Source organism: Anas platyrhynchos, chromosome 1 (assembly GCF_047663525.1).
Source record: "Anas platyrhynchos isolate ZD024472 breed Pekin duck chromosome 1, IASCAAS_PekinDuck_T2T, whole genome shotgun sequence".
Classification (NCBI taxonomy): Eukaryota; Metazoa; Chordata; class Aves; order Anseriformes; family Anatidae; genus Anas; species Anas platyrhynchos.
The window spans coordinates 206,410,181-206,423,979 of NC_092587.1; the positions used below are offsets into that span (position 1 = coordinate 206,410,181).

Consider the following 13,799-nt stretch of genomic DNA (forward strand, 5'->3'; position numbering starts at 1 on the left):
GGTGTCCCTGCACGCCCCCTGCTCGCCTCCCACAGCCCCTTCCAGCACCCACACCAACCTTGTCGGCCATCTGCCCCGCGGGGCTGGCTAATTCCTCCTCCCAGGCGGGGTCCTCGTAGTCAGAGTCATCTGCGAGGGCAAGCAGAAGGTGCTGGGCAGCTCCTGGCACCACCACGACCCCCGGGCACCGCTCGGGGGGTGGCTTCGCCCCATCCAGGAGCTGCCCCGGGGGGCCCAGGGCTCTCCCCAAAACCCCTTTCTGTTCCCCTGCTCATCACCCCAGCTGCCAGGTGATGCCCCAGAGGGACCCCGCACCACGCCGGGGGTCCCAGAGTAGGATTGGGGACCCCCTGGTACTCACCGAACTCGGGCACGAAGGGACAGGAGGGCTCGGAGGGCGGCTGGGGCTGCGGGGCCGGCTGCGGCTTGGCACGGGGCAGCAGGGCTGGAGGGGACGGGGGGACGGGGGGCTCCCTGTCGGGGACGGGGACAGGGATGGGGACGGGGACGGGGACCTCCTCCTTGGCAGGAACGCTGCGGAGAGACAGGAGCAGGCGCTGCGGGACGGCACCGCGGGCATCCCACGGACCCTCCCGCACCCGTTTTCGCCCCAAAACCAGAGCCCCTTTTACAGCACCGACCCCATCCTGAGCCCCAAAACCTTCCCGTGGCGGAGGCCTCACCCTGCGCGGGCTATGGCGGCGCTTTTCAGGCCTGGAAGGATTTCCTGGCACCCGGCCCCAAACCTCCCTCGCAGCTCAGGTTTCTTATCGGGCTCTCGGGGACACCAGGGGCCGCCTCCAGCCTTGAAGCCCGGTCCCCTATCAGGTGTTTTGTCCCCTGGAGCTGGGTCTCAGGGGACCCAGGGGATGCAGATCCCAGGCTCGCAGCACCCAGCTCTCCACCTGGAGCCCCCGCAAGCCCCCCAAAACCAGCTGATTTTGGCCACCCCTCGCCCGTCCCCGCCGTTCTCCGCTCGCTTCCTGCCTCCCCAGCCACTGCGGGCGGGCAGAAACGCAACGAAGCCCTCCGAAGCGCAGTGCTTCTGGGGGCAGGAAATCAGGGGAAGTTCCTGCCGGGTGTAAAAATATAAAAGGGACCTGATTGAGCGGCCCCATAGTGACGGAGGGGGGGCCGAGCAGGGAGGAGGCTCGGCACGGCCCCGCAGCCCCACGGGGCGCCGGTGGCACGGGGGGTGCGCTCGGAGGGGGACCAGGAATGGGTTTTTGTGCAAAAGTCATGCACCAAACACGGCGTAAAGGCAAAAGGGGGATCTCATGGGGCTGCCATCCCACAGAGAATCACTGCCCAAGCCCCATGCGTTGGGGTGAAAAACTCAGCTCCACACCCAGGGGGCTCTGGTGGCGGTGATGCCAGCCCTCCACAGCCCCAGGGCACAGCCTCGCAGACCCTGGGGCAGTTTTTTGGGCTTTTTTATTCCCAGTCCCACTCCAAATCGCTCACTGAGGATGTTTTGGGGGCAGCTGACAGCCCGTGATGGAAATAGATGGGTGCCCAGGGTGGGTGCTGCTGAGCCATGGGTGCCACCGGAGATGTTCCCAACCCTGCACTGGGGCCACCGTCCCCATCCATGAGCCCTGCACCTGCACTGCAACCCCAATTTGGGGCGTCTGGGCAGGATCCAGACCCCAAGCTCCAAATCCCAGCAGTTACACGGAGAAAGCTCAGCACCTCCCGGGCTGCTCCCAGCACCCAGCGCACCCCGGGGACGGCCACGCCGGGTCCCCAAGCTGCCCTCCCCGTGCCACCCAGGGTGCTCGGGAGCTTTCCCGGAGCCTCGCAGAGCAAATTTGTCCCTCGGCTGCCAGGCTGCGGGGTCAGGCTGACCTCATTTCTCAGCAGCATTGCCATGGGAACCCGCCACAACCATCCATACATTAGGGGAGCGGGGGCCAGTCCTCCCGCAGCTCCCAGTGCCACCGCCGGCACCGCCAGGGGTGCAGGGACACAGGGGCGGGGAGGTGACAGGGGGTTTGTCACAGCTTAAGGGGGGCACTTGAGTGGCCTCCAGGCCCCCCGTGGGCTCTGTTGTGACCCCAATGCCAGCAGCAAGCCGATGGCACCAAGGTCCCCAAGCTGTCCAGAGGTCCCCACACCTCTCCGAGGTCCCCACGCCTCCCCAAGGTCCCCACACCTCCCCAAAGTCCCCAAGCGTCCCCAAAACCCCCAGGCTGTCCCATTTCTTGTTGTTTCACACCGTGACGGGCAAGGACAAGCACTGCCTCCTCGCCAAGGACACCTCAGGACACTTTGGGAGGACACCGTTCCTGCTGTCACCCGCTCCTGCCCGCGCCGCCCCCCCCTGGGGCTCACGGGACGAGGCCAGCAGCGGGCAGCCGCAGCGTCCTCGCGGCACTGATAACGTTTCAGTTCCCCAAAACACCCAGAGGAGAAGCTGCAAAAGCACCAGAGACACCCTGGGGCTCCTCAACCCCCAAAAAAACGTCAGAAGCTCTCGTGGCCCCACACGGGGAGCGGAGTTGTGGGACCCCCAGCGTCTCCAAAGGGTGCGCGCTGCCCCGTGCCAGCACAAGCAGGGGGCACAGCCCAGAGCAATGCCCCCTCCTCAGCCATCTCTCCCTGCCCTCCTCCATCCCTCGGGGACAAGGAGGTGACCGTCCCCCCGTCCCCATGGGTGCCCCCCAGCACAGCCCCTCCGCTCGCCCCTCTCGAGGTCCCCAAACGGGACGCAGGAGGGCTGGGGGTGACGGTGGCACCAAGGGGTGATGGTGGCACCCAGCAGCTCTGGGGGTGACAGTGGCACCCAGGAGGGCTGGAGGTGACCTGGCAGGGCTCGGGGGGGGCACAGTGGGGGGCACAGAGCTGGCTGGAGGGCAGCAGCAGCAGCACGGAGGAAACCGCAGCGCGACGCTCGCTCTCGGCAGACCTGGAGCCCTCCGGAACCCCACAACTCACCCCCCCCCGCCGGGTCTGGCACCCCGGTGACTTTTGCAAAATGCCCCCCACCGTGTCCCTGTCACCCCCCCCCGGGGCCGTTTCCGTGGGGGTCGGTCGGGGAGGGTGTGGGTACGGCCCCACAGCGGCCGTGCCCTGCGGGAGGAAGTGCCGGGGACCACGGCGGCGCTGCCGGAAGAGGGGGAGCCGGGGCGAGCGGCTGCACCCCCAAAATGCCGGGCAGCCGAGCAGAGACAGCCCCACTGGGGGGCTGGGGAGGCAGCAGGTCCCCCCCAGACCCATCGTGGGGACACCCAAATGTCCCCCTGCAGGGGCTGTCCCCTCCCGGAGCCGTGGCTGCTGGGGACGGAGCCGTGCGCTGGGGTCGCTGCCCGATGGCGAGAGGGGACAGCACCCAGATGGGGGGGGAACCCCCACCCCGAATTTGGGAGGCATCGCCCCGACGTGCACAAACAGCCCCCCCCCGGCACGGAAATGCAGCACCCAGCCCGCTGCAAGCGTTGATCCAACGTGGAGAAGCCCCCCTGGATTTGGGGGGAGCATCACCCCGCTGCTTGGGGTCCCCACGCCCCTGGGGACCCCTGTGCTCACCGAGCTCAGGGCACCACCAGTTGTGGGGCAGGGGAGGGCACCGGGGGCTGGGACCCAAAGTTCTGAGCCGTGGGGGTCCACAGCAAACCCCAAAGCAAGACTCTGACACCCCGCTCCCCATCCACCCCACACAACCATCACCTCGGGGTCCCCACACCCAAAACCCGCATGAGCAGGGGCTGTCCCCAGCTCCCCCAGTCCGCACCAGTGCCAAATGGACCCGGAGGGGGGGGCAGGCACCCACGGACACCCAGCACGGGGCCGAATCCTGCTGTGCACGTCCACGATGGGAACCAAGCACCTGGTTTTCACACCCCACTGTGCGTCACGTCTACGGGAACCCGGTGTCACCGTACCCACACCCTGCTGCGTGTGGCCTCTGTAGGAACCCGGCACCAGCGGGGCCCCCAGCCCCAGGAGCCGGGTGCATGGGTGCCATGGGTGCTTTTAGGGTGCTGCAGCCGGGTGCCACACCACTCCCTGCAGCGGGCACGGCCACCACGGGAACCCAGCACCTCCCTGTCCTCAGCTCCAAGCGGGCACGGAGGATTTCCAGGCGTAAAGGCGCGCACGCGGCACGGGCAGCAGGGCGCACAGGGCGCTGGGGACCCACGGGTATCGGTGTCCTGGGGAATTTGGGGGCAGCACGGGGGTCAGGAGGTGTCCCAATACCCATGGTGGCACGAAACAGCTCCTGTCAGCCTTCCTGGAGCCACCAGGCCATGGTGAGGACATGTCCCTGTCCCTGCCCCTATCCCTGTCCCTGTTCCCATCCTCTCCATCACCAGACACGCCACCACCAGTTTGTCCCAGTGGGTCGGAGCCTGGCCAGGCCCAGCCGTCCCCACACAGGACCCATTCCCACAGCTCAGGGTCCCCAGCGTGGCAGTGACACTTTAACGCCCTTCCACCACTCGCTGCTGGTGCTTTCGGAGCTTCACAGCCTCCAAAACGCCTCCAAAACCCTGCAGCAGGGAGTTCCCCAGCGCCCCAAGCAACCCGAGCACCTCCTGGTGCCACCCGGGCGACCCCAAAGGGGAAGGGACAGGGGGACAGGGGGAGCGTGGCACCCTGGGGACGCGTCCCCACCTCCCGGGGCGCAGGGGAAGGAACTGACCCTGCGAGGAAAGCAAAACAAAAAGCAGGAGGCGACGCAGCCACATCACCCCCCGGGGGTGTCAGCGCGCACTCAGGCTCCGACCACCTCGGTGGTGACGCACGAAAAGGGTCAGAAGGCACAAAAAGGGTCAGAAGGCACAAAAAGGGTGAGGACGCACAAAAAGGGTCAGGAGAGGATGGTGTCCCCTGCCTGGCACCGGGGTCCTCTCCTCCTGCCGGGGTGCCCGAGGGCGCCGTGGCCACCCCAAAGCCCGGCGGCACCGCGGCACCCTGCGCGCAGCCACCCTCCCTCCTCCACCCCAAATTCACCCCCATCCCTCGAGCCAGAGCGGAACCGTGGGCTCGGGAAAACTCAGAAAAGGCGCAAAAGGAGGCGAAATTCCCACTTTTGGAGAAGAGGAAGCTCCGTGATTCTGTCCCCTGTGCAAAACCCCCCCCCTGCCCTCCGCCACCGAGGCTGCGCTTCGCCATGCGCACGGCGCTGGCCGTGCCCCTACCTGGCTTGGGGTGGGGGGGTCCCGGGGGGGGGGGCGATTTGGGCGCCGTGGGGCGAGGCGATGGCGGGGAGCGGAGCTGGGCCCGCTCGGCCGCCCCCCGAGCACTTCCTGCTCGGCGCTCGCTGCGCACAAAAAGCTTCCTGAGCCACCCCAAGCGGCCGCGGCCGGCCCCAAACCCACAGCCCCGCGAGGGGCCTCGAGGGCCTCGCTTCCTCCCGGCGGGGAGGATGAGTCCGGGGGGGCTGCGGGGATGGGGAGCGGGGTGGGGGCACGGGGAGGGGGCACGGGGTTTTACATGGGATGGGGACATGGGATGGGGACACGGGATGGGGAATGGGGACATGGGATGGGGACATGGGATGAGGAGTGGGGTTGGGGACATGGGATGGAGACATGGGATGGGGAATGGGGAACCGGGATGGGGACACGGGATGGGGACATGGGATGGAGAGAGGGGATGGGGACACGGGATGGGGAATGGGGACACGGGATGGGGAGAGGGGATGGGGACACGGGATGAGGAATGGGGAACTGGGATAGGGAGCAGGGTGGGGATACGGGGTAGGAAACAGGGAACAGGGATGGGGACACGGGATGGGGACATGGGATGGGGAGAGAGGATTGGGAACAGGGAACAAGGACGGGGAGAGGGGATGGGGACACAGGATGGGGACATGGGATGGGGAATGGGGAACGGGGATGGGGAGTGGGGTTGGGGACACCAATGGGGACAAGGGATGGGGACACGGGATGGGGATAGAGGATGGGGACATGGGCTGGGGACACGGGCTGGGGAGTGGGGCCAGGGGGCTGCCTTTCCGGGGCCATGCGGCACTGGAGAAGGTCCCCGGGGCTCCAGGACCCGCGGAGGGGGGGACAGCCAGGACCCTGCCCCAGGGGTCTTCGGGACCCCAAACCCCACAATTGGGGGCGTGCCCACCCCACAGCCCCCCCCCCACACCCCCTGGGGGCATCCTGCTGCCTTGGTGCCCTAAAACCCCCCCGGGGCCACTGGGGGCCCCTTCCCATCTTGGCCACATGGACACCTTGGTGCGGGGGGGGGGGACACCCCCAGCCCGGCCACCACCACAGCCCCCAAAAGCACAGCGAGCCCCGGTTCAGCTCTGGGCACAAGGGGACCCCCCCCAGGTCCCCCCCCATGGCATTATTTCTGTAGGACGCCCCCCCCCAAACCCCCTCCATGGCATTATTCCTGCAGGGACCCCCCCCATGCACCCCTCCTGAGGACAGGGGCTGGAGAAATGGGGTCCCCCAGGGGGGGCTTCGCCTGCTGGGGGGGGGGGCTCACCAACCACAGGAGCGCATTGGGACGCTGGGGGGGGGGGGGCGCACACACTGCCAACATCCCCCCCCTCATTACAAGCGCTGTGCCAACGTCCACAAGCAGGATTTTGGGGTGCACAAGCTCTGGACGTGCCCTGGGGGGGGGAATTATCCCCCTGGGGGGGGGAATTGTTCCCCTGGGGGGGGGAATTGTTCCCCTGGGGGGGGAATTTCCAGCCCTTTGCACCCGCTCAGCCCCAGCTCTGCGGCTGCACCGGGGCCGCTTTCGCTCTCAGCTTCACTGGGGGGGGGGGACACACACAAAAAGGGGGGGGTCACACACACATCCTCACCCCCCCCCGCCCCCCCCAGGGCTGTGCACGCTGCTGTCACCGCAGCCGCTTTCATGTGACGGTGACGGGGGGGGGACAGCAGCTGCCTGCGGTCTGCAGGGCAGGACGAGCTCAGAGCCCACACCATAACACGGGGGCTGTGCCGGGGGGGGGTCCTACAGCCCCCCCAGAGCTGGGGGAGAGCAAACGCACCCCCAGGATAAGGTGGGAGAGGGGAGGGGGTGATGGAGGTGATGGGGTGCCCAAGGTGCCCCCCGGTGCCACCGCGTCCCAGGGTGCCCACGGCACCGAGGGGCAGGGAAATCCCCCCCCCCCCGGGAAATTTGCCCCCCCCCGGGGTATTTTTGGCCCCAAACTGCCCCAACCTGGGCATAAAACAACAACAAAAAAATGATGATAAAACAGTAAAATCCAACTTTTGCTGAAAAGCCCCCCAAAAACCAGCAGCAAAGAGCGAGCCGCAGAGCGCGGGGCGCACGGAGAGGTTTGGGGGTCCCTCAACATCCCCCCCCCCCCCAGGGATTGGGATGGGGCTGGGGGTGTCCCAGTGGGTGTCCCCCCCCCCCTTTGGGGACACAGTGACACTAGAGGGCACCAGTGACCGGGACAAGAGCAGCTACGGGGTGTGGGGAGACTTGGGGGGGGGTCAGATGGGGCTGGGGGGACACCAGGGGAGTGAGAGGGTGGGGGGACCCCCAGGGGGGTGTGCTGGGGGTATTGGGACCCCCAGGGGGCATACTGGAGTTGTGGGACCCCCAGGGGTATATGGGGGTGTAGGGACCCCCAGGGGGGTGTGCTGGGGGTATTGGGACCCCCAGGGGGGCATACTGGAATTGTGGGACCCCCAGGGGGATATGGGGGTGTCGGGACCCCCAGGGGGGTGTGCTGGGGGTATTGGGACCCCCAGGGGGGCATACTGGAATTGTGGGACCCCCAGGGGGATATGGGGGTGTCGGGACCCCCAGGGGGGTGTGCTGGGGGTATTGGGACCCCCAGGGGGACATGCTGGGGTTGTGGGACCCCCAGGGGGGTGTGGGGGTGTTAGGACCCCCTAGGGGCTGTGCTGGGGGTATTGGGACCCCCAGGGGGGCATGCTGGGGTTGTGGGACTCCCAGGGGTATATGGGGGTGTAGGGACCCCCAAGGGGGTGTGCTGGGGGTATTGGGACCCCCAGGGGGGCATACTGGAATTGTGGGACCCCCAGGGGGACATGGGGGTGTAGGTACCCCCAGGGGGGTGTGCTGGGGGTATTGGGACCCCCAGGGGGGCATACTGGAATTGTGGGACCCCCAGGGGGATACGGGGGTGTGGGGACCCCCAGGGGGTGTGCTGGGGGTATTGGGACCCCCAGGGGACATAATGGAGTTGTGGGACCCCCAGGGGGGTGTGGGGACCCCCAAGGGGGTGTGCTGGGGGTATGGGGACCCCCAGGGGGCATACTGGAGTTGTGGGACCCCCAGGGGTATATGGGGGTGTAGGGACCCCCAGGGGGGTGTACTGGGGGTATTGGGACCCCCAGGGGGGCGTACTGGAATTGTGGGACCCCCAGGGGGATATGGGGGTGTGGAGACCCCCAGGGGGTGTGCTGGGGGTATGGGGACCCCGAGGGGGGCATACTGGAGTTGTGGGACCCCCAGGAGGGTGTGGGGCTGTAGGGACCCCTAAGGAGGTGTGCTGGGCATATGGGGACCCCCAGGGGGACTTATGGGAATTGTGGGACCCCCAGGGGGATGCAGGCACCTAGGGAGCCCCCCAAGAGGATGCGCTGGACCCTCCCCTCACAGCAACCCCACAGCTCGCCCCGTCCCCATTCTCACCCCCCCCCCCCAACACCCACCGCTCCCCGTTCCCAGCCCCGTACCTGCTGGCCTCGTACTGGGATCCGGCCCTGGGGGGCAACGCGGGCGGGCGGCTGGGGGTCGGGGGGGTCTTCAGGGACTGGCATTTGCCCCCCACCTGGTGCCGCTTGGCCGGCAGCGGGGGTCTCGCCTGGCTCTCGGCTTTGGGGGCTGGCAGAGGGGGCAGCTCGGGGGGGGCCGGGCTGCAGGGGGGGGGCGTCTCGGGGGTGCTGGCAACCGGGGAGAACTTAACGGGGGGCTTGCAGCCCACCCGGGGCGGGATGGGGGGCGGCAGCAGGGGGGGGATGCTCGCGGCCCCCTCGGGCTCCAGCAGCAGCGGGGAGCTGGGGGGCTCGTTTGGCACGGCGGTGCCAAGCCCGGGGCGGAAAATGTGGCGCTTCATGGGCACCGGCTTCCTCGGGGGGGGCTCGGGCAAAGTGGTGGCCTCTGCGAAAGCTTTTTGGACCCCCAAGAGGATGCGCTTGCGGTGTCCGGGCAGCAGGACCCCCAGGTGGGTCAGCCCCTCGTCCGTCAGCCCCCGGCAGTCCCAGACGGTGCGCAGCTCGTTGCGCTCGAAGGCTTCGGCGTACTGCTCCAGGTGTAGGGCCGCCAGCCAGGCGGCTACTGGGAGCCACCCCCCTTCCTCCTCCATGGCACTGGGGGGGGGGGTCCCGAGGCGCTCAGAGCATCTCCTCCGCCTGGGGGGGCTCGGCACGGCGGCGGCGGGACCTGGGGATGGAGAGGGACGGGGTGAGCGCAGGGCGGTTTTTGGGGTCCCCCCTCGTTCCTTCCAGCATCGCTTTGGTGCCCAAATGGGGCTGGGGGGGTGGGCTGGGGGCGGCACGGTGCCAGCCCAGGCACCTAAATTTAGGCACCCCAGCACTAATTAGAGCCACCCGGAGGGTTCTAATTAGAGCCAGCCCCCCCCTGGGAGAGCCCCTGCTGGTGGCCGTGGCTGTCCCCAGCTTGTCACCGTGCCCACAGAGCCCCCGGTGTTTTATCTCACGGCCCAGGGGGTTGGCTGCGGGTTGCTGCCCTGTGCCACCCCTGTGCCCTCCCCGTGCCACCTCCGTGCCACCCCGGTGCCCCCCCAAGCCGGGAGCCCTGCAGGCTGCTGGGCTGAGCCCAAGACCTGGCACGAGTTCGCCCCCCGTGCCCATGCCAGCCGATGGTTCCTCAGGGACTCAGCACCCCCGGCACCACGTTCCCAAATCCTTCTGCCCCTCTCCCACCTGCAGAGCCCGAAGTTGTCCCCGGGGAGCAGAGGAGCCGGCACCGAGCACGCGGGGACAATTTTCGGGCACGGGAAGTCCCGGGGGGCTCAGCACCGCGCAGGGCATGGGCGGGGAGCAGAAGCAGGGCTCACCCTCGGCACCCCAGTTCCTGGTGGCTCTGAGCTCCCGCACCCCTGAACTCTGATCCCGGCCACGCAGAGGGCTGGGAGGCAGCGCTCCGACCAACACCCCTGACAGGAGCTGTGGGGTTGGGACCCCCGGCACCATCCCCGGCACCACTGGGCACCCCCAGCACCTTCCAGAGCTGGCGGTGGCACAGGGGGCTCCTTCCCGAGGAGGAGAGCAAGGCAGGGTGCTGGGCATCACCGTGCAGAGCCCCCAGACCCACAGGAGCAGCGGTGAGGGGAGATCCTGCCCCCTGCCACCCCCCACGTCCCCGTCCCCGTGCGCCACCGGCGGAGCAGCGCCGGTGTCCCCGATTCCCCCCGCCGGCCTGACCCCGGCGCACGCTTTATTTCGGGCTCTCCGGGAGCTCCTTTTGCCCTCCTCGGGGAGAGCCAGAGGATTTCCTGCTGCTAAAAATACGCCGATCGCGAAATCTGGCCCTCCGAGTCACATTTTTTCTGACTCATGGCCCTCCACCCCCTGTGGTTCCGGCAGCTGCTGCTGCTCCCGCCCGACGTGGTGCTGTGAAGAGCTCACGAAAAGGCACATTTATGGGGTTTTATGGGGTGCAGAGCGAGCCGTGGGACCGGGACGGACCCCCCCTTAGTCCCCCAGGATGTTTTTAGGGTGCACAACCAGCAATAAACCCCCACAGAGGCACAAACCCCGCGGGGATGCGCACGCAGCCGGGCACTTTCCCTCTCACACTCCCTTGGCGCTTAAAAAAAAAAAGAAAAAAAAAAGAAAAAAAAAAAAAGAGCCACCTGGCATTAAAAATAGTGACGCCGTGCGGTGACACCGCTGTCACAGGACGTCCGGCGCTGCCTCTGCGCACGCGGGCTCGGCCCCCACGGCTGCTCCCTCCCTGCCCCATGCAGGGGGAAAAGCAGAAGGAAACGCAGCCCTGCCGCCGGCCCGTCCCCTCTCTGCCACATTTTTTGCAGCAAAAAATGTAAAAAATAAAAAATAAAAAGCCCTGAAAGCCCATTTTCTGGTCCTCGCTGTGCTCCATGGGGTCAGGCAAGTGCAGCCCCAAGCGCAAAGCTCTGAGCCCCGCGGCACAGCGGGGACACGGGGAGGGTCCCCGGTTCCAAGAGCATTTGGAGAGCAAAGCAAAGCCCTGGGGGCTCCCCCAGCTCGGGATGAGCCCCCCAAACCCTGCTAGAGCACCTTGGGGGGGTAACACCACAAAAAAGGGGGGGGTTTGGGGAGCGCACAGAGGGGCAGAGAGCCACCAGGGCCATGGTTTGGCATTTCCAAGCCGTGCGCAATGCCCAAAAGGGATAAAATCACCCCGCACAGGGATGGGAAGGAGGCACCAGGAGCACCCGGAGCTGGGGGCGAGGCGGTGCTGGGGGTGCCCCGCAGGACTGGGGGGTGTTGCAGCGGGGGCTGGCACCCCGAGGTGGCACCACCGAGGTGACCCCGCAGGCCCTGCCCCGTGGGCTGGAGGCGCCTTCGCTCTTTAGCACTTCGCCCCCGGCGCGTGTCGGCCCCGTAAATGATTTATCAGCCCCCCCCTCGCCCGCCTCTCCTCCTCCTCCTCGGGCCATGAATCATTTAACCTCCACCCGGAGGGAGACGAGGAAATTCCAGAAAGAGGAGAGCGGCTGGAAACAACACCACGGGCTGCTGCAACCTGAGCGGCAGCACCCAGCTCACTCACACCCCCCCGTCCCCTTTTTGGGGACACGGTTTCTGGTGGCACAGCCGAGCAGCTCCAAACCCCAGGGCTGGGTGAGGAGGGAGCCCCCCCAGATCCCGGTACCCAAATCCAAACCTCTCCGTGCTTCCCAGCCGAATTCCTCCCGCGATTAGGCAGCGCCTCTGGGGTTTTGTAAGGGATTTAGCAGCTGGGGAGCCTCGTGCCTGGGGCTGCAGGCACGGCCCCTGAGCCGGGAGGATGGAGCCTGGGCCCCAAAAGAGCTGGGAACGGACCCCAGCGGCCCCCCCAACAGCTTCATCCCCCTGCCGTGCCTCAGTTTCCCCATGCTGGGGACGCAGAACGCGCTGCAGGGGACACTGCAGGGTCACCATATGGGATTAATCCAGAGCGAGGTGCTCGGCGACCCCTCTGCTGTGAAGCAGGGGGGCTGGCTGCTCGTCTGTGCGCTCCCCACCCACCCCATATCCTCCCGGACCTGGCCTGCTCGCACCCAAATTTAGGGAGATATTTGGGTGCCTTTTATCCACCTGCATGCAGCTCCCGGGCAGGGCTCCCACCAGGGACCCCATCCACCCCGTCCTATGCGCCAGCACCCCCTGTCCCAGCTCCTGGGGGGCACCCTGCTCCCAGGGTCCTTGGGAGAGCCCCCCAAAATCCCCCACAAAGGCAGCTCGTGCCCCCCATCCCCTCGGGGCGTGCTGCCCGATGTTTCACGGTGATGCAGCAAGGGGGGGACACGGTGCCAAAGGGGGGGGTCCCCAAACCCCACAACGGCCCCACACACAGCCTGGGGAGCTGGGGGAGCTGCCAGCATGAGCAAACCCCATCACCTCCACCCCATGAGCCAGAAGGATTCATCCAGCGTGCCAACACCCCCGCGCCCCCAGCCACAGCCCCAGTGGGTCAGCAGGGCCCCCTCACCCGCTGTTCCCCCTCCGGCCTGATTTACCCCAAAAACAGACTGATTTACCCCATTTCCAGAGCAGACTGAGTGAAGCAGGAGCACCGAGGTGCCCTCCCCGCTGCGTGCCCCCCAACCCAGCAGCAGAGCCCCCCCCTTGGACCCACCGTGGCCGTGGGCTCTGCGCCGGGCACGGCCCCGTGCGGGATCCCCGGCACGCACCCCCAGAAACCCAGCACCCCAACTGCAGCCCCCCAGCCCCCCCGTGCCGTGCTGGGGTCACCCAGGGGGGGCCACAGAGGCTTGGCATGGGCTGGTATGGGAGCAGGACCCGGAGCCCTTGGGCGTGAAGCGCTCGGCGCACCGGTCCCCATTCCTCTTCCAGCATCTGCAGCCCGACAGGCAGGGCGGACAGACAGACAGACAGACAGACAGACCCCGGCGGCACACCCAGGTTCCCGTTCCCGAGCCCTGGGGGCTCCGTAGGTGAGATGAAAGCGGGCGAGGAGCAGTACCTGGGCTCAGCTCCGTGCCGTGGGTGGGGAGAGCGCTGCCAGCCCGCAGCCCATGCCCGGCTCGGCGCCGCGCTCCGGGCTCTGCGCAGGGTTTGGGGACTTCCTCAAATGCCTCGTCGGAGATCAGGAACTTGCCGAAAGAGCAAGGCGCCCGTTAAAAGCCCCGCGTGCATGGGAACGTGTTGCAATAACCGCTGCAAGAGGCCCCACGGGGTGAGAGTGGCCCCCGCTATCTCGGCAGGACAGCCAAAGCGCCTCCGACCGCAGCCACCGCGGGACCCGCGCAGAGGAAATCAGGGGGCCGGGGGCATCAGAGGCACCCGGTGAGCCCAGGGCTGGCAGCGGGGACCCAGGCACCAAGGAGGGGACATTTCGGGGATGGAGGGACATGCAGAGCCCGGCCAAAGCACGGCTGCCACGTCCCCCCCACCGGCACCCCACCCCGGCGGCGGAGAGGGCGGAGGCGCGAAGCCCCACGGAAGCAGTGGCCAACGCAGGACGATTTCAGCCTCTCACCAAGAGGAGCAGGCCTGGGGGGGCCTGGTCAGCTCAGGGCTCGCACCCAGTCTGCAGCAAGCCCCCATCCTGCACGCCACGGGGGTCCTGGAGGGCACCAGGGACTTGTGGATGGGTGGTGGGGAAGGGTCAGTGGGAATTGGGTGCCGCAGGGTGCCCCGCGCCTTTACCCGTGCCGCATC

The 13,799-nt window shown here is 67.6% G+C and overlaps 1 protein-coding gene across 10 annotated transcripts in view; it reads right to left on the reverse strand.

The window, feature by feature from the left end:
• Nucleotides 1-13,799, reverse strand: part of ARAP1 (ArfGAP with RhoGAP domain, ankyrin repeat and PH domain 1) — a 38,910-nt gene that overhangs the window by 19,807 nt on the left and 5,304 nt on the right. For 5 of the 10 annotated variants that reach the window (XM_072032959.1, XM_072032961.1, XM_072032958.1 and 2 more), the window contains 3 exons: nucleotides 8,643-9,348; nucleotides 362-534; nucleotides 59-129 (listed from right to left, as the gene is read on the reverse strand). In XM_072032959.1, coding sequence (XP_071889060.1) covers nucleotides 59-129; nucleotides 362-534; nucleotides 8,643-9,271 — 873 coding nt within the window. In that variant the 5' untranslated portion in view covers nucleotides 9,272-9,348. Of the gene's footprint in view, nucleotides 1-58; nucleotides 130-361; nucleotides 535-5,144; nucleotides 5,516-8,642; nucleotides 9,349-9,985; nucleotides 10,137-13,101; nucleotides 13,247-13,799 lie in introns of those variants that run through there. The other 5 variants (XM_072032963.1, XM_072032964.1, XM_072032962.1 and 2 more) reach the window with 5 other exon arrangements.